This window comes from Podarcis raffonei, chromosome 4 (genome assembly GCF_027172205.1).
Source record: "Podarcis raffonei isolate rPodRaf1 chromosome 4, rPodRaf1.pri, whole genome shotgun sequence".
NCBI classification, from domain to species: domain Eukaryota; kingdom Metazoa; phylum Chordata; class Lepidosauria; order Squamata; family Lacertidae; genus Podarcis; species Podarcis raffonei.
Window position 1 is genome coordinate 34,506,934 of NC_070605.1, and position 25,222 is coordinate 34,532,155.

Below are 25,222 nucleotides of genomic sequence, written 5' to 3' on the forward strand. Positions count from 1 at the left end.
AATAAGGATTGAGGTGCTACCGACGTGTGTGACCTGACAAGGGGAAGAAATAAAATCGTGCGACTCTTCTTTTTCCTATCTCTACTGGCGACTATCTCCGTCCGCAGCCGGGAGCCTTTTTCTTCCCCGCCCCCTCTTTGCGCAGGCGCAAGAGATACCTTTCAGGGCGCGGGACTCTGCGTCTGCCTCAGAACAGGACGGAGGAGGGAGTGTGATGAGCGAATCCCGTGTCCAGGGTCCCCCCTCACGTGACTCCCTCCTCCGACCCTCATTGGAGGCACCGGGGGGGAGGGGGCGGAGTCCTTGGTGGCGGCGATCGCCCGGAAGGGAGGCAGGAAGCGGGGCGAGCAGTTGGGCTGGCTTTGCGGTTCGGTGGCCGGCGGCGGCGAGAGGCGCCCACCTGGCCCCGCCCGCAGCACCGGCAGGATGCAGAGCGTCATTAACACGGTGAAGGGGAAGGCGCTGGAGGTGGCCGAGTACCTGACTCCCGTGCTGAAGGTGAGGCCCCTCCCTCAGTCACGGATTGGAGTGCGCGGGGCAGCAGCCGGAGGGAAGGGCGGGGGGGTCCCCGTTGTCAAGGCTCCTTCTCATGGGGGGACCCCGCTTTTTCTCCGCCCCCCCACTCGCCAAAATAGCATTTCTGTCGGTGAGAAACCCAGAAGCAGCCCTCAAATAGGCAACCAAGAGCCTTGTGCAACCCTGAAGACTAGCGCGTTTTATTTATATTTTTAATTTTACCTTGTTGTGGACCAGAAGGAGCCCGTGAAAGCTTTGTGCCAAAACGCCGACAGCAAATCGGCAGTGCCAAGGCACCCTTTTCTGTTTCTCCTCACCACTGTTTTTTTTGCTCTCCCTGGAAAATGGCTACAGTGGAACCCTCCTCTGTTATATCCCCCTCTTAGGAGGAATGGCCCCGTGTGACCCATAAAACCGTGCAGGTTGTACGTTTTTCCCCCAGGAGCTGTCAAAGGTGGCCTGTCCTGCTCTCTGAAGGTGGCGCGGCCTTGTTCTGTATGTCATGTGGTAACAGTGTGCTTACAATGCACATTTGCTGTGCTGGTGGTGGGATATTTGCAATGGGTAACGGGTTATGTGTTTTGATGTGTTTCACTGGTCTGTGAACAGGTATCCTGCAAAAGAACTGGTGCAGCGCAAACTTAAATATGTTTGCTCAGTACAAAGGTCTTTCGTTACTGCTTCAGGTTTCTGAGGAATAAATGCACTCCAGAGCCATAAAGAATGGATGTTCCCCTGCTCTTACAGAACACTATATGACAGCTTCTTTGGATAAGTGGTGCTGCTGTGTTGCATTGATGCATGGAGAAGGAAGGATACTTCTGTCTCGTTTAGAAGAGACACTGTCCTTGCAGAGAAGAGTAGAATAAGCATAATTTATTCAGGAGCCAGAGAAAGAATGGAAAAAATCCAGGTGGTGTGTGTATCTGGAGCCTAGAAGTTGTAACTTTGTAAATGGCTCTGCTCATAGTTGGCATTTTTAAAAGCAGATGTGGACTCAGTCCCCGCAGCTCTCCGAATGATTGTCATTGCTTAACAGTTCTTGTTTAAACAGATGACAGATGGGAGTTTGTGATAATGTAGAACCAAGCAAATTATAAGCTGAAAGTATGTAAAGGTCAAACTGCATGTTACATTGAATGCATTACAAGCAGCTATGCTTCTGTTTACAGTCATACCTCGGGACAAATGTGCTTGAAGTTAAGTATTTTCGGGTTGCGCTCTGCGGTGACCCAGAAGTAATGGAGCGTGTTACTTCCGGGTTTCGCCGCGCGCGCATGCGCAGTCGGTCAAAATGATGTCACGTGCGTGCGCGGAAGCAGCGACCCGCGGACGCAGGTTGCATTTGCTTCAGGATGTGAACGGGGCTCCGGAACGGATCCCGTTCACATCCCGAGGTACCACTGTATTCTTTACTTAATCATAGATGCTCACACTACTGTTATTGGAAGCACAGCAGATGGAGAATGGAATTTATCCCTTCCCTTCTTTGCTGTGACTCTGTTCCCAAAATGAACACCCTTCGTCAATGGCAAAAAGGAATAGTAAAGACTCTTGGCACCAATGGGAACTTTTTTTTAGTAACATTTGTAGCCATGTTGGGGGGCAGTTTTGTGATGTTCACAGCTGGGGTGAGTGGGTATAAACCTCCATTTAATGTTTGCTGTGCTCCTATTCTCCTCCCATAAAAGCATGACAAGAATTATTTTTAAATGTAGATGCTTTCTGCCACTAAGTGAGAGATGATACTGTTGGAGCTCAAACAATATGTAAATATATTCTGTAAGTACTTAAATCAGTATACCTAGATCTGTTTCAAAATATACAACAGTAGCTTGTTTACAAATCTACAAAAGTTGCAAACATGTACAGTATGCGTGTTTTAAGACTTAAAATATATGTATATAATATGCTAGACCACTTTTAGGAACAGAAAATGATGTCACGTGCGTGCGCGGAAGCAGCGACCCGCGGACGCAGGTTGCATTTGCTTCAGGATGCGAACGGGGCTCCGGAACGGATCCCGTTCACATCCCGAGGTACCACTGTATTCTTTACTTAATCATAGATGCTCACACTACTGTTATTGGAAGCACAGCAGATGGAGAATGGAATTTATCCCTTCCCTTCTTTGCTGTGACTCTGCTCCCAAAATGAACACCCTTCGTCAATGGCAAAAAGGAATAGTAAAGACTCTTGGCACCAATGGGAACTTTTTTTTAGTAACATTTGTAGCCATGTTGGGGGGCAGTTTTGTGATGTTCACAGCTGGGGTGAGTGGGTATAAACCTCCATTTAATGTTTGCTGTGCTCCTATTCTCCTCCCATAAAAGCATGACAAGAATTACTTTTAAATGTAGATGCTTTCTGCCACTAAGTGAGAGATGATACTGTTGGAGCTCAAACAATATGTAAATATATTCTGTAAGTACTTAAATCAGTATACCTAGATCTGTTTCAAAATATACAACAGTAGCTTGTTTACAAATCTACAAAAGTTGCAAACATGTACAGTATGCGTGTTTTAAGACTTAAAATATATGTATATAATATGCTAGACCACTTTTAGGAACAGAAGTTTAAGGATCCTAACTCAAAATTTGTCTTCGTGAACAGAAATGGAAATAACTCTGGCACCCTTGAGCTATGTATTACAGAATCCATCCCTTTTTGCTCATCTAAAGGTTCTATGGCTTCATCTGAATTTCCACTTTAGGATGTCCTAAAAATGAAGATAGAAAAATCCCAAACTTTTGTATTTGTGTGTTTCCTGATTGTATTCTTAAATATGGGCCAAATTTTATGCTTGCTGCAGATGATCGAGGGATTTAAAATGTCAGTGGAAAGCAAGAGGTATAAGAAATGACCCTGGTCAAAGTTTGTAGTTATATAGCAGAGCAAAGTTTTTAGTGAATTTCTCATTCTACAGCAATCTTTGATTTTCCCCACCCCACCCCAATTCTGGGCATGTTTCCCAACCAGACTGCAAAACTTGTCAGTGTACGTTTTGTTAATTTGGGACAGTATTCAATTAAACACTTACCCTAGGGCAGTGACTTTTAGCTGTGCAATGTACCGCTCCCTTCTCACTCCCCATGAGCCCCCTAAATCTGCTCCAGAGGCTGGGGGAACTCTAGGACAGATTTAGGGGGTGCATGGAGGGCACATGGGAAGAGGAGAGGGGAGGATGGGGAAGTTACATTGTATAGCTAAAGGTTGGTGTTTAGTTGAATACTGCCCATTATGTCTTGCCTTTAAGGATCTCAGGGTAGTATACACAAGGATATATAACACTATCATTTTATGAGGTAGATTAGAAGCTTAGTAATATTGACTTGACTGGCAGTATAGCTTGTCTTTATCCCGAGATCTTTACTTTCAAATCTAAAAAGTCATCTTTTTATTTTTCTTCTCTATTTTGACTGTAGGAATCAAAGTTTAAAGAAACTGGAGTTATCACTCCCGAAGAGGTATGTATACACTTGTCGGCTTGTTTTTCAAAGTAACTTTTTGAAAGTAGTAAAACAAGAAGTTCTTGTTGCAGAGTTTTCTATTTCCTCTTAATGCAAACTACAATTGTGACAAAATGCCAGTATTTAGTCCATATTTTCTTGGAAAAGTCATTCACAATTGTGAATATACTACTACACCCACTACAACTGAAATTGTATGTGCACACAACTGGATTTTCCTCTGTAAAAATGCATCGGATTGGGCTGCAAAACAGATCCCTTTTCTAGCTATTCTAAAATGGACGGTATTTGTAAGCTGCTTTGAGGGATGCTACAGGCAAAAATCTGAGATTTGTACACTTCTTAAATTAGCGCATCAGCTGTTCAAAAATGATTTTAAGAGGAAATGTGGAAATATTACAAAATTTGTAACTGCTTCCTCTTCCTGGGAGGTCTGCAACAGCAAACACAATAATATTTTCAAGTACTTGTTTAGCATTTCAATCAATATTTTCCTTGGTGTTCTTCTACTATGTTCTAGAGTTTTCTCAGTATATTGGTGCTCTTGTCTATGCAGCCTTCCTTGTAAATGAGGGACATTGTGTCCCCCTCACTAGTGTAGCTGTGGACTGTGTCTAAATACCTGCATGTACCTTCCAATTTGGGTCATGCTGTTATTTTATTTAAAGATTTATATGCTGCTTTTGAAACCAAACATTTTCACAAGCAGCTTACAATCAAGATCCTAAAAACACTTTAATTCCAGTAGCTTAAAAAATTAAACTAAAATCAGCAGTATAAAGAGATCCCAAACTATTACTATCACAAAACAGCTTTGCCATTGAAAATCCAGTCCGTACACCATTTTATTTAAAGACAGATTGAGATTAAAAGGTCTATCAGAGTCGTCTAAAAGCAAATGGGTAAGGAGCAAAATGTAACTTCTTAGGAGGGAGTTCAAAGATGTGGGACCTGAAAAGGCTCTGTCTATTGTACCCACCAATCTAATATATTTTTAATGGGGGTCCTGCAAATATGTACTTGTATCTGATCTTATGGCAAACAGTACTTCCAAGTACAGTGGTACCTTGGTAGTTGAACGGCTTGGCTTCTGGACAAATCAGCTCCCGGACGCCGCAAACCTGGAAGTGAGTATTCCGGTTTGCGAACGTTTTTCAGAAGTCGAACATCCGACGTGGCTTCTGATTGAGAGCAAGAAGCTCCTGCAGCCAATTGGAAGCCTTGTCTTGGTTTGCGAACCGTTTCGGGAGTTGAACGGACTCCCGGAATAGATTAAATTTGAGAACCAAGGCCTCACTGTAATCTGGTCTCAAACAGTTTACGGCTTTAAAGCTCAATATCAGCATCTTAAATTGGGCCCAGAAGTGAATTATCAAACAGACTTCAGATTGCTCGATCTAGGTCTTAATATTTTACCTTGGGACACTACTTATTTGAAAGGTGCTTGCAAAGTAAGTGTGTAAGACTCGTGGAGCATGTGAAAGAAGGAGAAGACACAAGAGGTAGGGTTAAGAATTTTTATAGGAAGAAAATAGGCATGCTCAAGATTCACATGTCAGTTTTGGGCCCCTGCCTTCACATACCACAAAATGGATGAGGCAGAACTCATGTTTTTTACTGTAGCATGGTCAGTTGCAAATGCAGAAGAAAGTATTTGCTCATGACTGTGATCTAGAACATTTCCAATGATGTTACAAAAAGGAATACAGAAGTTTGCACTGAACTTAAGGCCTTCCCTGTTTTCTTTCCCCTTTTTAAAAAGGAAACTGTTTAGTCCAGTTTTGACATAATATTTGTTTCTACTGTATTACAATTCTTATCAAAAGGAACACTAGTACCTGATGGTTATGGAAGATCTTGCAAACCTTTTTCTGCCACCCGAAATAGCAACTTGTTCAGCAAAAAAATTAACTTCTAAAAATTGAATGCTAGCAATTAAGGCTAGATTTTTTGACCTTAATTCCTAAATGTTGATGGAGTGGCAGATTTTTACTGCAGAGGGATTCACCGATAATAATTTAATCTTTGATGGCAGTGCTTATGGGTTCTTTTTAATCTGTCTTATTATATGAAGCCACTGAATATTTACATTCCATGCTGGGCTAACCAGCAAACTTGCATCAATATAATAATTTATCTCCCTCTGCTTGCCTGATTTTTAGACTGGACCTTCGCTGCTTTGAACTTAACACAGTGTGCATAACGGAAAACACATCCTAACAGTAACAAAATTCTCCCCTCCCCATCTTGTTATTTCAGCAAGATGTAAAGATATAGGGTTATATTGAGTGTTGCTGTTCTGTTAGCACAGCAGACTTCTGCTTGTGCAGTGGAACTTCCCACTCCTCCACTGCCATCCACACACCCTCAAAATCTGCTCCAAAGTGTTGAATGATTCCCCAAAACAGATTTGGGGAGCATGTAGGGGAGGAAGGGAAAGGAAAGTCCTGCACTACTTGAGATACAAGCGGAAGACTTGTTTGGAGATGGATCAGTTAACTATTGTGGTTAGCTAAGCATTTCTGCTTCTCCTCTGTTCTGACAGTCCACTAGATTTTCCTAGTAGTTGTTTATTTAGTGCAGATATAAGTGGCTGTTGCTCACTGTCCCAAGAAGTTGACACTGCAATAAATATTTAATATATTAAAGATGGTTTTTCTGTCATTCTGTCTCTAGAGAGAGAAGAAAGAACCTTGCTTAGATGTGACTATTTGTGATGGTGATTATTTAATGCATGATTCTTTTTGGCTTTCATCACTATATTTTTGGAGCATGTCTTGTGGCTATATGCCTTTAAAATATTTAGTGTGTAAATTCCAGCTGTTGCACTTGGCTTGTGGATCATCCCATTAACAATCTATCCAGGAATCCCATTCCAGTTGGCAAGTTAATTGTGTGACGGTCCCATTCAGACAAAATATTTTCTTGTATATGCATCTGCAGAAATTGTTCTAGGAGCAATTGTCTCTGAATTGGGAAAGACAAATTACTGAGCTGGTATCAGTAGGATTTGATCTCACACTTACTCTGTACAGCTATAAGTCACGATGTTAAGGCTACTGAGGCTGGTGAAACTCTGTATATATCAGATATTTTTCAGCCTTCTTCTGTTTTGTGTTTGGCAGTTTGTGGCAGCAGGAGACCATTTAGTTCACCACTGTCCTACTTGGCAATGGTAAGTAAGATTCTACAGAAACCACCTCAAAGGAATATATAGGGATGGGTAGCACATTCACTGTCGGGTGATTGTGAATGTGCACGTATTTCCCACTGCGTGTGAGAGAGAAACTATACAAAGATGCCTAATTTGTATAATTCTTCCCTCCACCCCACCTACTTTTTTTGAGAGGGTGTTGCAGAATGGACTTGAGCATATGTGGCTTACTTCTCAGTTGCATACCATTACTTGAGTGTATCTGCTCTGAATTCCTTTGACTTCTGAACATAAAACATGGACACTTGAAATTGCTCAAGATATGTGTTGTATTTTTTATGAGCTTGTACTGACTTCATTTTCAATTTAGCTTTTAAGCTTTATCAGGATACAAAGACAAATATTTAATATACCAAAAGAGGGTTTTTTATGTATAGTTAGTGAAACATTAGCCGCACTTTAAAGGTGTTTTTTAGGATTAGAAGAATGGTAGGATTGAAAAATGCCTATCTGTCTACAACTTGTAACAGGCTTTGAGCAGTTCCTTTGGTTTGAGCTCACAGAAGCCCCTTTTCTCCTTCCTGCAACAGATACAATAAGCTTGATGCATTGCATGTTGTAAAAGGGGAAGCAGAAGAAATGCAATTCTGAGAATGCTCTTATCATTTAGCAGAAGTGGCAATGCAGACTGGGATTCCATGCACTAGACAACTAGGTCTGTCTTTCAAAGGGGGAAAACTACTTGGGTAGTTTTCTCTTTTCTCCCCCCCCCCCTTTTTGTGCCACAGGGCAAATAATCTTTGAAACTGGTCAGAGTGTTTTTCTGCTTTAGCAGAAACATTCTGTTGCATAAGAGCCAGAATTGGTCTCTGATCGTCCACAGCTTTTCACAGCCTTACTTCATATTTTTAAGGGCTACAGGAGAAGAGTTAAAGGTCAAGGCATATCTCCCAACAGACAAACAGTTCTTGGTCACTAGAAATGGTAAGTTTGGCACTAGTGCTGTGATTGTGACTGAATATGCACCAGCGACAGCCCTGCAGATGTATCTTTACTTTCATACTTGCTGTTGAACCAACTTTGATAGGCGTGCCCAGTTTTATATCTTGAGAGTCGCTATGTGAACTGTTGAGATCCTTAGCTTCCCTATGTGCATGACATGGGTAAGCAAACTGTGCTTGTGGTATGGATTACTTGTATGAGTAATTTGGTGCTGTTCTGTAAACATCTTTATGCAATGCATAATGTAGTTCAGATGTGTTGGACTACAGCTCCATCAGCCCTGACCATCAGGAGGGCACCACTATGGGGTAGGCTGGCTTGGGTGACTCGATTGGTGAGGGACATAGGGCAGGCAGGTGTTCTTATCCCACAGCAACAGGTTAGACTAGAGGCCTGAACAATTATTTCAATATCTGCTTCTGTCTTGATCCAAAACAACAAAACTGAATGAAGCTGATAAACATGTACCTTATGCAAAACTGAGAGAACATTCAAATACTGTACCAGTTCTTTATGATTATGTCATACTTAGGAAATAGTATAATAGGGCTTTACCCACCTTACAGTACATATGCTGATCCTTAGGTCTTCTGCTTTTAAGCAGCAGTTCTTCTATGTGATGCTGAATCAAATGCTTCAATAAAATTCAGGAAGGCACTTGCCCTTAGTGCATATAAGTTTCAAGTGACATCTGCACTGCTGGCTAAATGCTTTCAGTGTATTTTAGCTCCTAGCTAAGTTAGTATCCGTTTTGTGCCTGGACACATTTGGATTCCCCCGAGCAGTAAGCTTCACTTAAGACCGAACCCATGCTCCAAAAACGTGTGCTGAGATTTGTGAAGTATATACACCAACCTCCAGTTCTGAAAACCCTGGGAGAATTTATCTCCAGCTGATTTTGTGAATGAACAGTGTTTGCTGTTTTTTGTAGTGCCATGCTATAAGCGATGTAAACAAATGGAGTATTCGGATGAACTGGAAGCCATTATAGAAGAAGATGATGGGGATGGAGGATGGGTGGACACATATCACAATGCAGGTATTGTATATTTCTCTTGTATATTAAACTTGTAAATGCCCAGCTTGCGGCCTCTTGTGTACTCTGAATAATGCTCTAGAACACATAAATGTCCAGACCTGGAGACCATCTTCAGATTTTAGTTTTCCTCACTGAATCTCGATCCTTAACCATTTGAAAAAGCAGCCATTGAAAATTATGAGTCACAGTTGCCATCACCCAGGGTTTGGGGTGGGGAGCAGCTGTTTGTAGAATCAAAATATTAGCAGGTTTCTCCCTAGTTCTGACTATATCTGTGCTCTCTACAGGTGTTACAGGAGTGACAGAATCCATTAAGGAGATCACACTGGAGAGCAAGGTATTAACTTGTGAATCTGTGGCTAATATTATGATGGGTAATACAAAGTGAACCCAGGGCTTCTTTTTAGCCGGAACTTGCCGGAACCCAGTTCTGGCACCTCTCAATGGGCACCATTGCCATTCTAAGAGAACAAGGGAGGTGTTCACGATGAGTTCCGGCACCTCTTTTTCTAGAAAAATAGCACTGAGTAAACCTAACAACTTGGTATGCTTGTTGGCGTAACTACTCTCCCTGAAGAAAAAATATTTTCCCTGTTATGTCTCCAATGAATGGGAACAGTAGGTTAGATGCCTAATATGAACCACAGCAGTAAATCCACTGCATACAGTGGTGCCTCGCAAGACGAAAAGAATCCGTTCTGCGAGTCTCTTCGTCTAGCGGTTTTTTCGTCTTGCGAAGCAAGCCCTTTGACAGATTAGCGGATTAGCGCTATTAGCGGCTTTTAGCGGCTTATCGGCTTAGCGGATAAACGGCTTAGCGTCTTAGAAAAAGGGGGGGAAAGGAAAAAAACCCCGCAGGAACTCGCAAGACATTTTCGTCTTGCGAAGCAAGCCCATAGGAGATTCGTTTTGCGAAGCACCTCCAAAACGGAAAACTCTTTCGTCTAGCGAGTTTTCCGTCTTGCGAGGCATTCGTCTTGCGGGGCACCACTGTACTTGTGGATTGAGGGAGGCACTCTTCTGTAGATTAAACACAAGCATATTCCTGAAAACAAATTCAGGAAAGTTTCTGAAGCCCACAGGTAACAGAGCCATGTTAATTTAGGTTGGCTAATGTTAAGGTAGCCAGCCAGAGCAGTGCAAAGATTTAAAGCACATTTTTATCATTTTGTTTTGGCGGCTGGTTTAGATAGGAGAGCAGCTAATTTGTGGTTAGATTGCAGCCCCCAAACTGCTGGTTACCTAGAGCAGGGATGGGACTCCTGTGGCTGTCCAAGTGTTTTTATTTATTTATTAAATTTCTATGCCACCCTTCGTCCGAGAATCACAGGGTGGTTTACAATATAAGGGCACAAACAAACATACATAGCATAGTAACAGACAAAAGCGACAAACCTTCCCTCCTTCAGTTTAAAAGGCCAGAGATTGGCCTGGGAGAAGAGGAGAGGAATGTTTTCACCTGGCACCAAAATATATGTAATGAAGATGCCAGGCAAGCCTCCATGGGGAAGGCATTTCACAGGCAGGGAGCCACCACAGAAAAGGCCTGTTCTCACGTTGTCACTCTCTGGATATGTCATGGAGGAGGCATATGGACACAAGTTGCTGGCCTGCAACTGCCCTTATCCCTGACCAGAGGCTGTGCTGGCTGGGGCTGGTGGGAATAGAGTCCACAGGTTTCCCATCCTTGACGTAGACTGCACAGGTGAGGGAATGGTTAGGTTTACCCTTGTCCTATCTGATCTAGAAATGGCTGGACTGAGTTGTCTTATGCTTGGCAAAAGTGCTTCATTCTTAGGCAAAACATTTCTAATTTTCCCAAAAGACAAAATGTATTCAAGAGTGGTAAAGTTTGTATGCTTTGTGGTTGCTGTCTTCAGTTTTATCCCAGCCAGGGTGTGCAGTCTCTGATGCAGCATAGGAATGTGAGGTCACCACTTTTAAAAGGATACGACATGCTTTGAGAGGGCTGTACAATTTGAATTTTAATTGAAAAACTAGCTATACCTCGTTGCATTGGATTTCATTTAGAGCAGGGCTTTACTGCCATACAATATTTTCATATACCTTCATGATGATCAAGAAACAAGCTTTATTGACACATTTATTGGTACGTTTTTGGTCCTTGTGTTTTGGTACCACAGCGAGTGGCCAGTTTGCAAGTTGGTAGAGTGATTCAGTATCCCCATTCATGGAATTGCTGAGTGATTGCTTAAGTTTGATGCATGAATGCTCTAGTCAGGAACACTGAAACGGTACATTGCTTTTTCTTGTCTTCAAAGGACAATACAAAGTTACCAGAGCGCTCAGGGTCTTGTGATGATGAAGATGATGATGAGGGAGAGGCAGCTGATATGGAAGGTAATGGCCACTCACTTCAAGGAATTCTTCACTAGAGCATGTTGTTATTAGGTATGAAGCAGAAGCAAAACAATAACTTTGCCATCATTGCACTTTTGAGTCCATTTTGTGCACAGAATTCTTTCTGCAGAAGATTCCTTCCTGCATAGCGTTGCAAACTTCACTGCAGTTATTTAAATTCATAAAACAGTCCCTTGAGGTGGAGGGGGGTGGGTTGTTGCTCTTGTGGACAAGAAGCAATGAATTCAAACTGAGACTCCAAAATGATAAGCTAGGAAGAATTTTATAAACATTGGAACACAGTTGAGAAAGGAGAAAGTACTGGGGAAACTTTCTTAATGGAGGTCTTAGATGAGAAGAAGGTTAGATGAATTTTTAATGGGATTCATCTGTATAGATTTAATTCTGAGGCAAGAGCTTTGATTGGGAGTTACTCATCACTTCCAGTGAGGTGTAGAGACTAGAGCAGGGGTCGGCAAGGTTTACCTCGCCTGGGCCGGTTCACTTCAGCAGAGATCCCTCCGTGGGGTGGATTGCACGTGAGCGTGCATGTCCGCGATTTCCTGTGCTGACACGATTTCCGGCGCCTGTGCAGACACAATTTTCTGCGCCGCGGAAGCAAGTCCCCACGCTGTACCAGTTTAGCACAGCGTGCGGGGACTTGCCAGGCGGCTTGGACCAGGGACGGCTTGTGGGCCAGTTAAATGACCTCCATGGGCCGCAGGTTGCCGACCCCTGGACTAGAGTATTGGGCTCAAATGTAGGAAATCAGATTCAAATACCTGCACAGTTGTGAAGCTCTGTTACTTCATCACAGGGTTGTGGTGAAGTTAAAATGCCTCTTGGAACCCCTTGCAGGAAAGAGTTAAAGCACTTCCTTCATGAAGCGATAAATTTAAAAGTAATATATTCAAGGAGTCACTAGAGTTGAGGTACATGGAAGAAATTTGTGTTTCTACGTTGTGTTATGTAAGATGGAATGTAAGTGATACAAAACTAGCCCAAGATTATTTTTGTTTTGCTCCATCCAAATAGTCATGATTCTCTAGCCATCCTGAGTGTCTTGAGGAAAGGTGGGGTGCAAGTGTGAAAGACTGATAAGACCTTCTTATTTTTAAAATTCGCTACCAGTAGTCAGTAACCAGTAACGAATCAATAAGAGGAACTTAAAAGATGTAGTCTTAAATTACTATAATCACACAACTGGCCTGACAACTCAGTGGCATTCTGATGAGTAGGGCACAATACTTTAAGGGACAGATTAGGTGAAAAGAAGCTAAGAAAGCCAACCTAGTAGAAAGGATGATACCAAGGCAAATTAAAATAATGACAATTACACTGTAATCTTAAGAGACAGAAATGGCATGCCATTTGGGGAGCCCTCTGGAGCAGATTTTGGGGGCACATGAAGATTAGGGTGAAGTGCCTTGAGCTTAAATCTGCTCACACAAATTTGGTTTCCACCTAATTTCTACTAATCACTTGTCTGTGGTCATTAACAAATATGGAAAAAAGATGCCAAGAGGACAGAATTGGCCCCTTTTAAGTTTTGGAACACATAAGAAAAGTATATGCTCCTAAATATAAAAACTAATTCAGGAAGTAATTGTAGGTGAACTGCTAGGAAATATAATCAAATTCATAATCTTCATAAAGAAAAAGTGGTAAAATTCCACCATAGAATATATTTATATTTACAGGGGGAGCTATACCATAAAGCTCCTTTGAACCATGAGTGGTTTTTCAACCACACTTTCCCTTCTTTTCCTTTTCTTAACTCTCTATAGTTTGCTTGAGCTCCTCTGTCTTAACCTACACTGCTCCTTTTCTTTCATCCTGATTTTGCCTTCCTCTTGGGCACTCTACCCAGCCCTCAGCCTGCCTGCTTTTTCCTACCACTCGACACAGAGAATGTTTGTGAGCATTCTGTGACAACACAGCAGCTTATCCCGTGGGTGGGGTGACAAGTGATTAACAACATAGCATGTGCACCTCAATATAATTTAATGTTTATATTGAGGAATTCATTCTTTGTTACAGCATACACTGCAAAGTCTATTTTTATAAACTTGACAACTTCATTCTTAATCTGCATCTTCCTTGAACACCCTGGGCACGCATAAATATTTAACAAAAGCAGTAAATAGTAACATGATCTTTTTATATCCTTTCAGATTATGAAGAGAGTGGGCTATTGGAGACAGATGATGTAAGTGCACTGTGTTCATTGGGCAGCAGCAGTGTCTCTTCTGACTTCAACATATGTCCAGTAGCATATTCTTTTTAAAACTGCATGTGGACTTCATATGTATATTTTCATTAAAAACTAACCACCAGTTCAATGAAAAGAGTTTATACCACCACCTAATGCCTGTAGTCATTGAATTTGGTGGGGAGTGGGCAACAGCTGACATTTTAAAGCTATCAATTTATTTCTTAAAATCTTGAGCAGGCAACATTGGATACAAGAAAAATAGTGGAAGCTGCCAAGGCAAAAGCTGATGGAGGAGGAGGAGGAGGGGAAGAAGAAGCTATCCTACAGACCAGGACGTATGACCTTTACATCACATATGACAAATACTACCAAACACCAAGGCTCTGGTTATTTGGTTATGATGAGGTACAACATTCTTTTTTCCTTATTTGAATCTGTTCAGAGCTCAGTAGTGCAATAAAATTGGTAATAGGTTATGGTAAGGGGCCTCAGACATACTGTGTCAAAGATCATGCAGCCTTCTGCAAACAAATGCTTTCTTTGGTGTCGCTCTTACATGAAGCTTACTTTTGTGGTGCGCACTGGAAGTCAGCAAGAAAATAACGGAACTTGTTTCTTGCACTCAGCTCCCTGTTGACCAAATACATATTTTTTTATTTTTGCAATTCCAGTGGGCTTTGACTATATGTGATTTTGGCTGTAAGTACAATCTGCAGAATGTAACCCCCACCTAAGTTGCAGGCTTACTGTATGAGGCTTGCAAAGCAAGTTCTGTTTTATGTTGTTGTTGTTAGTTTCATTTTTATACTGCTTTAATTTTTATGGGGGGGAAATCAAATTAGTTAATGATAATAATTTTATTATTTCTACCCACCTATCTGACTTGATTGCCCCTGCCACTCTGGATGGTTTCCAGCAGATATAAAAAGATAATAAAACACCAAACATTAGAACTTCCCTATACAGGGTTCCCTATAAAGGGACGCGGGTGGTGCTGTGGGTTAAACCACAGAGCCTAGGACTTGCCGATCAGAAGTTCTGCGGTTCGAATCCCCATGACGGGGTGAGCTCCCATTGCTCGGTCCCAGCTCCTGCCAACCTAGCAGTTCAAAAGTACATCAAAGTGCAAGTAGATAAATAGGTACCACTCCGGCGGGAAGGTAAACAGCATTTCCGTGTGCTGCTCTGGTTCGCCAGAAGCGGCTTAGTTATGCTGGCCACATGACCTGGAAGCTGTACACCGGCTCCCTCAGCCAATAAAGCGAGATGAGCGCCGCAACCCCAGAGTCGGCCACTACTGGACTTAATGGTCAGGGGTCCCTTTACCTTCATACAGGGTTGCCTTTAGATGTCTTCTACAAGTTGTATAATTATCTTCTTGGCATCTGATTGGAGGGCGTTCCACAGGGCAGGCACCACTACTGAGAAGGCCCTCTGCCTGGTTCAGTGTAACTTCTTGCTGTGAGGGAAGCACCAGAAGGCCCTTGGAGCTGAACCTCACTGTCAGGCTGAACAATGGGGGTGGAGATGCTCTTTCAGGTATACAGGGCCAAGGTGGTTTAGGGCTTTAAAGGTCAGCAACAGCACTTTAAATTGTGCTTGGAAACATATGGGGATGTAGATCCTTTAAAACCAGTATTACATGGTCCCAGCGGCCACTCGGAGTCACCAGTCTGGCAGCTGCGTTCTGGATTAGTTATAGTTTCTGAGTCGCCTTCAAAGGTAGCCCCACGCAGAGTAGTCCAAACGGGAGATATCCAGAGCACACTAAAACAACACACTAAAACATCAAATAAAGCAATCCAGAATAAAACACTATTTGCTTGGCTGAAATTCTTTGTTTAATTACAGAGAAGGAATCTATGCAATTTGTCTTTACTTCTCTGTCTCTCTCTCTCTCTAGCAACGACAGCCATTAACTGTAGACTATATGTATGAAGATATTAGTCAAGACCATGTCAAAAAGACTGTGACAATTGAAAACCATCCCCATCTTCCTCCACCTCCAATGTGTTCAGTTCATCCGTGCAGGTATGCTTCAGTCTGCATTCTAACAGCATATGAAAATATTCATGAAAAAAGTTTTGGTGGATGAAATGTGTTTTGTATTCTGGCCACTTTTTAGCATCTTTGTATTCTTTATTGTATTTATTATGGGTCTTAAACTTTGAAACCCTTTTCCCCAGCACTCAGTTCAAACTGCTCTCATTCTCATTTCTTGGGTCTGTTACATAGTGCACAGTGTCATTTGAGCAGACTTCCACTCGTGCAATGGGCAGTCCTCTTCTTCCCTTTCCCCCTCCCCTGCAACTCTCTAGCCCATCCTGCATGTGTTCTTAAAGGCTCTCCCAATCTCTGGAGTAGATCTTGGGTGTTTTAGGGAGCTGCATGGAGACAGGAAATCTGTTCTGCCAGTGGTGTCCTGCTAGTGGGTGGATGCTGTTGGATTTTGCCCATTGGACTTCGATGGCCACTGTGAAGTCAGACTGCTGGGGGCCTTGCCAACTAAAAGTAAATTTTCTGGTTTTTTTCCACTTTTCAAACTCTCCAGAAGGTGTCAGGCAATCATCCTGGAAATGAGAACAGTTGTCATGCTTCAAGCTGCAATTTCAGGCTCTGCTGCTTGGTTTTCTTTGTTTTATTTTTTAAAAAATATTTTCAGGCTGCCTGTTTACACAAAACCTCACACTTTGCTGTATGGACAGAACATGCATTTGTCTTCACTCTAAAGCCCTAATCTTCTTGTTGAACTCTTGAAATACAGTGTTACCTGCTTAAGGTGTTGAAGTTAAATGTTCCGCTTAGGCTGTTTATTGTTTTTGCAGTTTAAAAGGGTGGGAAGATTCTGGGATTCTCCTTCATTTTAATAATAGGAGCATGCTAACTTTTAAAACTCATTTTAAAAGTCCAGTTCTGTGTTCTGCCAGAGCAGGTGAAACACCTTTTGCCCTTACTCTGGCAAAGTCCCTTTGACTTTGTAGTCAAAAGGACAGTTTAGCATCTCTGGCAAAAGAGACTGAACAATGCTGAATGGAAATCTCTGGGAATAACAGCATGACTGATTTTTAAAAATAACTCTTATTGGGCACAAGCAGCTCAAGTCCTTTTCTGTCAGCAAATAGGAGTGGGGGCTATATTGCTGTTAATATTCCCGTACTGAGAAGTTTGGACCCCTTAAGTCTGGAAAAGGAAGTCGAAATGTAGTGCCAAACTCTGTTGTCCAGCTGTTTTGCCATTTTGGCCACTTCAAGGTCTGTGTTTGACCAAGTTGAACTGAAGGAGTTGAAAGCAATATCTCCTGAGATTAGCATGCTAAGGGCTTTCCTCTACTTTATTATTAAATGCACATCAAATAGCAAGTCTATCATGTACAACAGACTTATTGTATTAAGCCTGATAACAAGCCACTGGTGTTAATGGGCAACGGGAGCCCAATAAGAATGCAAGAATAATATGAAACCAATGTTTGCTCAGAGTTTCCCAATATTGTGTTATGCTGAGCTTTATTTTCCTCATTCTGCTGCACAACATCTGTTCTCAAAAATGTGGCAATCATTTCCTTAGTAGGATTCACGATGAACTCACTAAGATGATTAATAGACTGGCACAGTTTTCACTTCCGCAACTTGAAGTAAAATCTGGTGTCCCTTGAGTTCTTCTGCTGTTGGCTGAATCCTTTTTTTCATTTTCATTTTCTGAATTGTTTAAAAACAGCAGTTTTCCATTCATGTTGTTTAGCTTTCTTAAAGTATTTCATTAGTTAATTAACATGCAAAGTTGTGTTCAGCATCAGCATCCTCCCAAGTTTTCAGCATGTTGTTTTGGAAAAGACTTCCAATAGTTATCGGCTCTGATGGTGTTGGGCTGCTTGTCCTGCTCTCATCACTGTCTTCCTTTTACTTTTCCAGCTTCAGCAGTTGCGTGAGGGTATGTTATGGGAAAGAGTTACTGGGAATTGGTTGTAAAATACTCACCACTTGGGACTGTTCTGAGTGCTTAATGAGGTTCATCGCAAAGGCTGCAACCCTAGTTGATGCAGCACTGCTGTTTCCTTGTTGTGATTCTGTTGGAAACAAAGTCCTTGAATAGGATGATTGCGATAGATGGTGGAAGAAATACTGGTTTGAGTAATGTTTTAAGCAACTGTTAAATACTATACTACCTCCAGGTAGTCTGCTTTGGATGCCTATGTGTTAACTCTACGTTAGAAGGCCTATCCATTAGCTGTGGCCAGTAGCCATTTAATCCCTGATAACCTCCCTGGTCCTGTTCAGTCTGCATTGGATTGAGAGGAAGTTGTAATACCAGCCTTGCTGGCATACAGTTCTCCCGTGCTGCCACATTATCTCTGCCAGTTCTACTAATAACAATGATAAAATAGGAGTAGAGTGAATACTAGTGCAGACTTGCTTTGCTGTTGCCCAAGCAGTAACCAGAGATGGCTTGAAGTAGTTATTTAAACTTTATTTTTCAATTCTCATTGCTTGCTTCTGCCGCCAAGAACTATCTTGCACACAAACTGTAATCAAATAACTTATTGTATTATATAATAATGCAATATATGTATATTTCAAGATATTCACCATTTGCTTTCAGACATGCGGAAGTGATGAAGAAAATCATTGAAACTGTGGCAGAAGGTGGGGGAGAACTTGGAGTTCATATGTATCCTTTTATCTAACTGCCAAAAATAGGTGTGTGTGTCTGTTTTTTAGAAAAGGGCTCTGCGCTGATTGCTTTGCACTGATTATTCAGAATGTGTTCTCCCACTTTCCCCTCCCAGCCCCTGCTCAAGCGCATGTTCAAGTTTCAGGGGGCACTGCTACGCTCAGCCATGCTAAGGAACTCAGAGTGACTGCCTTATAAAAATGGCCTGCTTTGGGTGTGACTATCACTAGGTGATGTGAATCAAAAAGATTCTTATAATTAATCCATGGTTCACACATGGCTAAGCCTAAAAATGAGTGGTGTCCAGGGAAGTAGTTCTATTAGTGCAAGGATGTATGGCTGTGCAGTGGAACATCTCTACCTACTCCCTTCTCTTCTGTGTTCCTCCTGAATCTGTTCTGGGGGTTCATCCATATTTGGGGAGGTCACATAGGGTGTGGAGAGGCAGGAGAAGTTCTGTTGCACCTCCAGAAGTCTACATTGTTGGATACTATCCAATGTAATTTTTTCCTTAATGCAGTGCTATTGGTGATATCCACCTGAGTTAGAATGAGCGATAAAACTGATCAATTAATACTAGCCATCTTAGCTACTTTCTACCACAATTGTTGGAGCCTGTATGTCTCTGAATACTCGTCACTGGTGAGCACAAGTGGAAAGAGTACCATTGTACTGCATACAAGCTTCCCATAGACACCTGTTTGGCCACTGGATGGATGCTTGATCTGATCCAGCAGATTACTTAAGTCCATTGTTCCCAATAGGCCTAGTTTGCACAGGCAGCAATAACTATAATAAAAACTAATTGTTCAGTCGTATTTATGCATGTGGGAGGCACTCTCTGGCCATTAAAACTGTTCCACTAGACTAGACTGGTAGCCTTATCTATCTCTTTCCAAAGAGGTACATTGGTGCTTGACTATTGAGGAAGGTTGAATTGTTAAAACTTGTGGTTTTTACTTGGCTGCTTTGGGGTTAAAAACTTGCTTCTCCTTGTGGAACTACTGGGTTGATTTTCCTTAATTAAATATTCAGGTACCTTCTAATTTTTTTGAAATTTGTACAAGCAGTCATTCCGACAATAGAATATGACTACACGAGGCACTTTACGATGTAATTAGGGGAAAGAATGTTTATGCTAATTATTGATTCTAATTTTTAAAAAGAATAACCCATACCTGTGACTGACTTGTTTATCCACCATGGTATACAATTTCTGTAATGTACCACTTCTATCAAGTTTATGCATCAAAATAAAATTCCACTACCAGCCTTACTTTTTAATAAAGACCTTTATGTGTAAAAATAAATAATAAAACACTTTTTTTCATTCCTGTGCTGTGGGTACATAGAGGGTTTTTCTTTTTCTTTGACATACAGTACTGCGAAGACTGGGGAAAAGAAAGAAAGGAAAAGCTCAAACCAAGATCCCAATTCATGTTTGTTTTTAATTAAATTTCTGAGAAAATTTTAAAGTAAAATTGTAGCAAGACATGAAGTGGAAATAGTGTGTGTTTTCTGACTAGTGGCATTTCAGAGTAAATTGACCAAATCGCTTAGGTAGATCTTAATATGTATCTAAGGCACATCTGATTTTCCAAGTGCACATTAGTCTAGGTCCTTATTTGACGCTAGAAACCCAACTTCTCTCATGCTCCTTTGAACATCAGATGGGAATGAAAGCATGACTGGGTGTGAAGACTAGGAAAAGATGTGGCATCACTTTTTTCAGTTTAATGCTAATGTACTGAAGAAAAGCATGGGGCAGCTAGTGAAAGTTGCATCCAGAACTATACCTGGCATGTGCTTTTCTATCTGGAATACTAAATTTCTGTCTGCAAAGATAGTACTCAAGCCTTGTTTTCAGAAGTTTCAGCTTACATTGCGCCAATCTCCTTAATGACATGGTTGCCTTCCCTTTTTATGTCACCTGTATATGAATGTCCTCTTACGCAGTAAAGATATAGATACCTTTTCCCTACTTCCTACACCGCCTGTTCTTTTAACTAGGAAGTGAGATCAGAAATGTCAAGTGTCAAGGAGGATTCAAGGAAATTGGCCTCTTCTTGCTGTCGTTGCAGTTGGAAGGAATAGGAAGCAGCTGTCTTCCACCCAGCAGTCAACTTGCGTCAACAGAAAAAATGTTCTCAATAAGTGAAAATAATATGGCTTTTTTCATATGATGGGATGGTGGGAGAACCTTATTGGCTCCATTTCTACCATGAAAGATTCATAAAAATAGAGTGTGGAAACTACAACATATAGTTCAGTTAGAACCTATTCTATTCTTCTATGGATGTTGGCAAATGCATATCGCTATCATGGCTGGAATTTTTACATAAGAGTTGTGGATTTAAGATTTAAATCTGATGTTCCATCCACTAAATTTCTGCTGCAAAAAACGTAACACTGTTCAACTTACGTTTCAGATAACTTCATGTTTCCCGAAGTATCTTAAATAGTGCTCACTTTAGACTGTAAATGCTTCTAATCTGTTTTTGAGCATTTTAATCATCTCTTTTACAGCAATAACAATGGGAACGGAAATGCTGTTTTTTAATGCAACCTTTGGCAAATCAAATGGAAATATAACACAACCCAAAGATTTGGACAGGCTCTTTTGAGTTCTGGACCTGGGGTGGGGGTAAGAATGAAATCTGCAGATCACGACCATCATTCTGTTCAGTATACTGCTATTAAATAGGTAAAATCACGTGCCCCTTCCCTTTTCTAGCGACAGCGTGTTCCAAAACTCTGCTTTCTTAAATCTCAGCGTGTGTTTTAATTGCCTCTCCCACTTCAGGAAAAAACAAGTATTTTACTGGTTCCTATGGCGCTAATCTCATTATTGTAATACAGAAGTTATAAAACGATAGCAAAACCCAGAGGTAAACATGGCTTCTTTTTCTGAGACGTAGAAAATGATAGCAGTGATTGGTTTGCTGTCCCCAGTTCAGAATCCTCTGGAGGCAACCTGCCAAGTTGCAGTCTCCCACATGCATTCCCCCAAAAGGACCTGATTGTTTGCTGCTGGTAAATATTAACTTCCCTCTGTTTGCGAACTAGGGAGAAGAAATAAAATAACACTTCTGTGCTCACTGCATACATGGTCTGGACTTATTTTCTGGGCACCATTAGAAAAGCATTGCATGGCTGTCTTTTCCATTTTGAAGCTGACCTCGAAGCAAAAAAGAACAAGGTGGTTCATCTAGTAATGTTTACCCTGGGTACGAGGCTAAAAGTCCTGTTGTCACAAATATGTGCCCAGGCTAGCTCCAACAGCACTTGAGAATTTAGGTCTCTAAAAATTGATAGTCTGGATCTGTGTTTCCCAACCTTTTTTTATAATTTATACAAAATACAATTACATAAAATGATAGAAACATAATGAAATATTGTTGAGGCAGAAAAAATCCTAGAATCATAGAGCTGGAAGGGACCCCAAGGGTCTTTCTAGTGCAATCCCCTGCAATGTAGGGAACTCAGCTAAAGCATCCATGACAGATGGCCATCCAACCTCTGCTTAGAAACCTCCAAGGAAAGAGAGTCCAGAACCTCCTGAGGGAGATCCATCCATGTATTATAAAAAGCAAGCAACACTTATTTGACCCCAGTTATTTGACACAGAGTGGGAAACCTACAGATACAGTCCAAAAGGCGTACAGGGAGTTATGTACCGGTATATAGAAGGGTTTTAAAAAGTAAGTCCTCACTGACCTGGTGCAAAAAGATCTTGACATGCAGAGCAGCCCTGGCTGCCTAGATAAAACACCACAGCCACACACACCGTTACGTGGGAGGGAGGCCCACTGAAATCAGTTTCCCAATGTCTGGCTCCCAATGTCTCAAGTCAGCCGGAGTCTTAAATCACCGCTTTTAGTACACTAGATGTTGGTGTTCTGACAGAATACAAGCCAATAAGACAAGTTTTCAAGTTGTGTTATTCCACCTACAAGATAGTATACCGTATTTTTGCTCTATAAGACACACTTTTTCCCTCAAAAGTAAAAGGAAATGTGTCTTATGGAGCGAATGCAGGCTGTGCAGCTTTCGCTGAAGCCAGCACAGCAAAAGTGAGAGCTTCGCAGCGCCTCTTGTTCTGCTGGCTTCCCAGTGAAGCGGGAGGAAGAATGGAAGGGGCTCCGTAAGGGCTCCCTTTCCTCCTCCCGCTTCACTGAAGAGTGTTGTTTTGTCTCACCCCGCTCCTCCGATCCCCCCCAGATGGGACAACGCTGCTAGGCGGCCAGCAGATCCAGCTTCCCCAAAGGGGTGGATGGACCGGCAGCTCCTTAGCCTGATCCCTCCCTCCTCCTCCCTTTTCAACATTTGATTCAGAATAATTTTTTTCTTGTTTTCCTCCTCTAAAAACTAGGTGCGTCTTATGGTAGTGAAAAATATGGTAAGTTGCTTCATAGATTTAACACTATAAAGTTCAGCAAACTCTTGGCTGGGTTAGTGGCCCAATGGGCTCTGAGCTCCAATATACCTGGGTATATTATGTGTGTGGTTTCCCACCCTTTAATACAGGTGGGCTTAATAATAATAATAATAATAATGTTTTATTTCATAATTTTGTTATTTATACCCCACCCATCTGGCTGGGTTTCCCCAGCCACTCTGGGCGGCTTCCAGAACATATAAAAACATAATAAAAGTCAAACTCCCCGATACAGGGCTGCCTTCAGATTGTTCTTTATCTCCTAGACATCTGATGGGAGGGTATTCCACAGGGAGGGCACCACTACTCAGAAGGTCCTCTGCCTGTTTAAAGCTCCCATCATCGCTGACGGTGCTGGCTGGTGCAGAAGGGAATTACAATTCTCAAATCTGGAGGGTTCCATATTAGCTACCACAGGGTTAGAGTGGGAGACTAGGCCTGGGGAGACCCAAGTTCAAACCTTGCTTAGCCATGAAGCTTGTGGGTTGGATGACCTTATGCCCATCAATTCAGCCTGGTTTACTCCATAGATTTGTTGTGAGGAGAAAATGAGGGAACAACCAGGCATGTTGCCTTGAGCTCTTTGAAGAAAGAGTCAGATACTCATGTTCCACAGGCCCCTACTCTTCTAGCAGGCCTTTGACTACTAACTGGTTGTTGTGACAGGGTCTTCTGGGGATTACTTATTCATTTTCTGGAAAATATTGTGGGTTTTTAGTTCTATCTGCTTTAATTTATGTTGTGCGCTGCCTTGGGTCCTGCACCAGAGAAAGGTGGGATATACCGTATTTTTCGCTCTATAGGACGCACCCGACCATAAGAAACACCTGGTTTTAGAGGCTGAAGGGGCGCTGCGCAGAGAGGAAAGCTGCGCAGCGTCTCTCCAGCGAAGCAAAGCCAGGAGAGCAAGAGGGATCAGTGCGCACTGATCCCTCTTGCTCTCCTGGCTTCACCGAAAGCAATGCGAAGCCTCCGGAGCGCAGCGGGACCACTCGCGCTGCGCTCCGGAGGCTTCACGTTGCTTTCGCTGAAGCCATGGAGCCTGCATTCGCGCCATAAGATGCACACACATTTCCCCTTAATTTTTGGAGGGGGAAAAGTGTGTCTTATAGAGCGAAAAATACGGTAAACGGAATAATGAAATAACTAGTATTTATGTAGTGAAATGGTGTTCTCGCCTTCAGACCACAGTTTAAAGTAGTGCTCTTCCCTCCTCCGCAAACTGGACAACCTTGGGCTACTATTGGCCAAAGCTTTCCAAGGTGTTCTCCACATGACTGGCTAGCCTGCTATCATGTCCTGAATCTCTTGCTACCACCCCAATATACTCCTGCCCTAGTGGGCAACAGCACAAATAAACCACATGCTCCTCCGTGTGGAGTGGAATCTGCTTCCTTGCAATTTGTTCCTTGGAGGAGAAGGTGCTTGTGGAGGAGGAAGAGGGGAAGAACAAGGCAAATTCAGCAGCTGCTTATCTCAACTACAATCCTTTCAGCAATGAGAGAGAGAGGCGGAGGAGGAGGAAAAGAGCAATGACCTGGGCGTCACGAATGCCAGTATCCCTTGCAACACCAGCCACAGCGAAAGCATTTTCCTGGGGAAGTTGCAATCTGCAGCACTAAAAGTACGGCCTGTACCTCATGTGTCTCTCAACAAATCTGCATCAATGGGAACTGGTGCCATGGCCCTTGTCTACAACCATCTTCTCTTAATGCTGCTGGGCGTAGGCTGGCCAGGTCTGGGGAATCCTAATGTGGAAGCAGCTCGGGTCCGAGAGCACTATATAGTGGCTCAGGTCGCTAACTGGAGCTACAGTTCCCAGGCAGAAGACCTGTCCAGGTAACTAAATATGTGTAGCTTATTTGGGGGTGTAATGGGAAGGTGAGGTTTCCCCACCCCTGAAGAATGGGCTGCTAGGTTAACCAAGATAAATGTTAGTTTTAAGTTGCTTTCAATGGTGTGACTTCTAAATTGCCGTGATTTTTGGATAGATTTTCTGCTAGTGTTACTCATTATTATTTTCATCTATCTATTGTTGGCTTTCAGCATTTTGCTGCTTATTCACTTTTTACCACTTAGAATAATGAAATTTGCTCACATGAGGCTTCTTTCTCTCTGATATACTAGTTTGTTAAGTGCAAGGAAGTTGTTTCCATGCAAGCAAGAGAAGATTCAGATTTGCAACGTCACTCCCAGCTGCAGCCTGAGTTGTTAAAATGTTGTTCTTCGACTTTGTGATGTATTTTCTTGTTTGGTTTTAAGTAGCTTTATGGTTTTGACTGTATATGTTCATAATTTCTGTGCACCTTATTGGAAATACAGTATACTACCTATTAAACAGTGAGAAAGAGAGGAG

The 25,222-nt window shown here is 42.1% G+C and overlaps 2 protein-coding genes across 2 annotated transcripts in view; both read left to right on the forward strand.

Annotated features, from left to right (window-relative positions):
* Nucleotides 1-288: 288 nt before the first annotated feature.
* ATG3 (autophagy related 3) lies at nt 289-19,704 on the forward strand. The gene is made up of 12 exons (XM_053386133.1): nt 289-498; nt 3,945-3,986; nt 7,115-7,164; nt 8,057-8,127; nt 9,077-9,184; nt 9,472-9,521; nt 11,467-11,545; nt 13,720-13,754; nt 13,998-14,165; nt 15,664-15,791; nt 18,357-18,425; nt 19,464-19,704. The coding sequence occupies exons 1-12, from the start codon at nt 427-429 to the stop codon at nt 19,543-19,545; spliced, it is 954 nt and encodes a 317-aa protein (XP_053242108.1). The 5' UTR covers nt 289-426; the 3' UTR covers nt 19,546-19,704.
* Nucleotides 19,705-23,962: 4,258 nt separating this feature from the next.
* F5 (coagulation factor V) overlaps nt 23,963-25,222 on the forward strand; it is a 41,070-nt gene continuing 39,810 nt past the window's right edge. The window contains exon 1 of the mRNA XM_053386134.1: nt 23,963-24,705. Coding sequence (XP_053242109.1) covers nt 24,533-24,705 — 173 coding nt within the window. The 5' untranslated portion in view covers nt 23,963-24,532. The remainder of the gene's footprint in view (nt 24,706-25,222) is intronic.

What these genes read in the sequence shown, in the direction of transcription:
- ATG3 (XM_053386133.1), top strand. Translation starts at nt 427, where the DNA reads ATGCAGAGCGTCATTAACACGGTGAAGGGGAAGGCGCTGGAGGTGGCC. An exon ending in ACCTGACTCCCGTGCTGAAG is followed by an intron (nt 499 to 3,944) that starts GTGAGGCCCCTC and finishes TTTTGACTGTAG; the next exon opens with GAATCAAAGTTTAAAGAAAC. An exon ending in TGTTCAGTTCATCCGTGCAG is followed by an intron (nt 15,792 to 18,356) that starts GTATGCTTCAGT and finishes ATTTGCTTTCAG; the next exon opens with ACATGCGGAAGTGATGAAGA.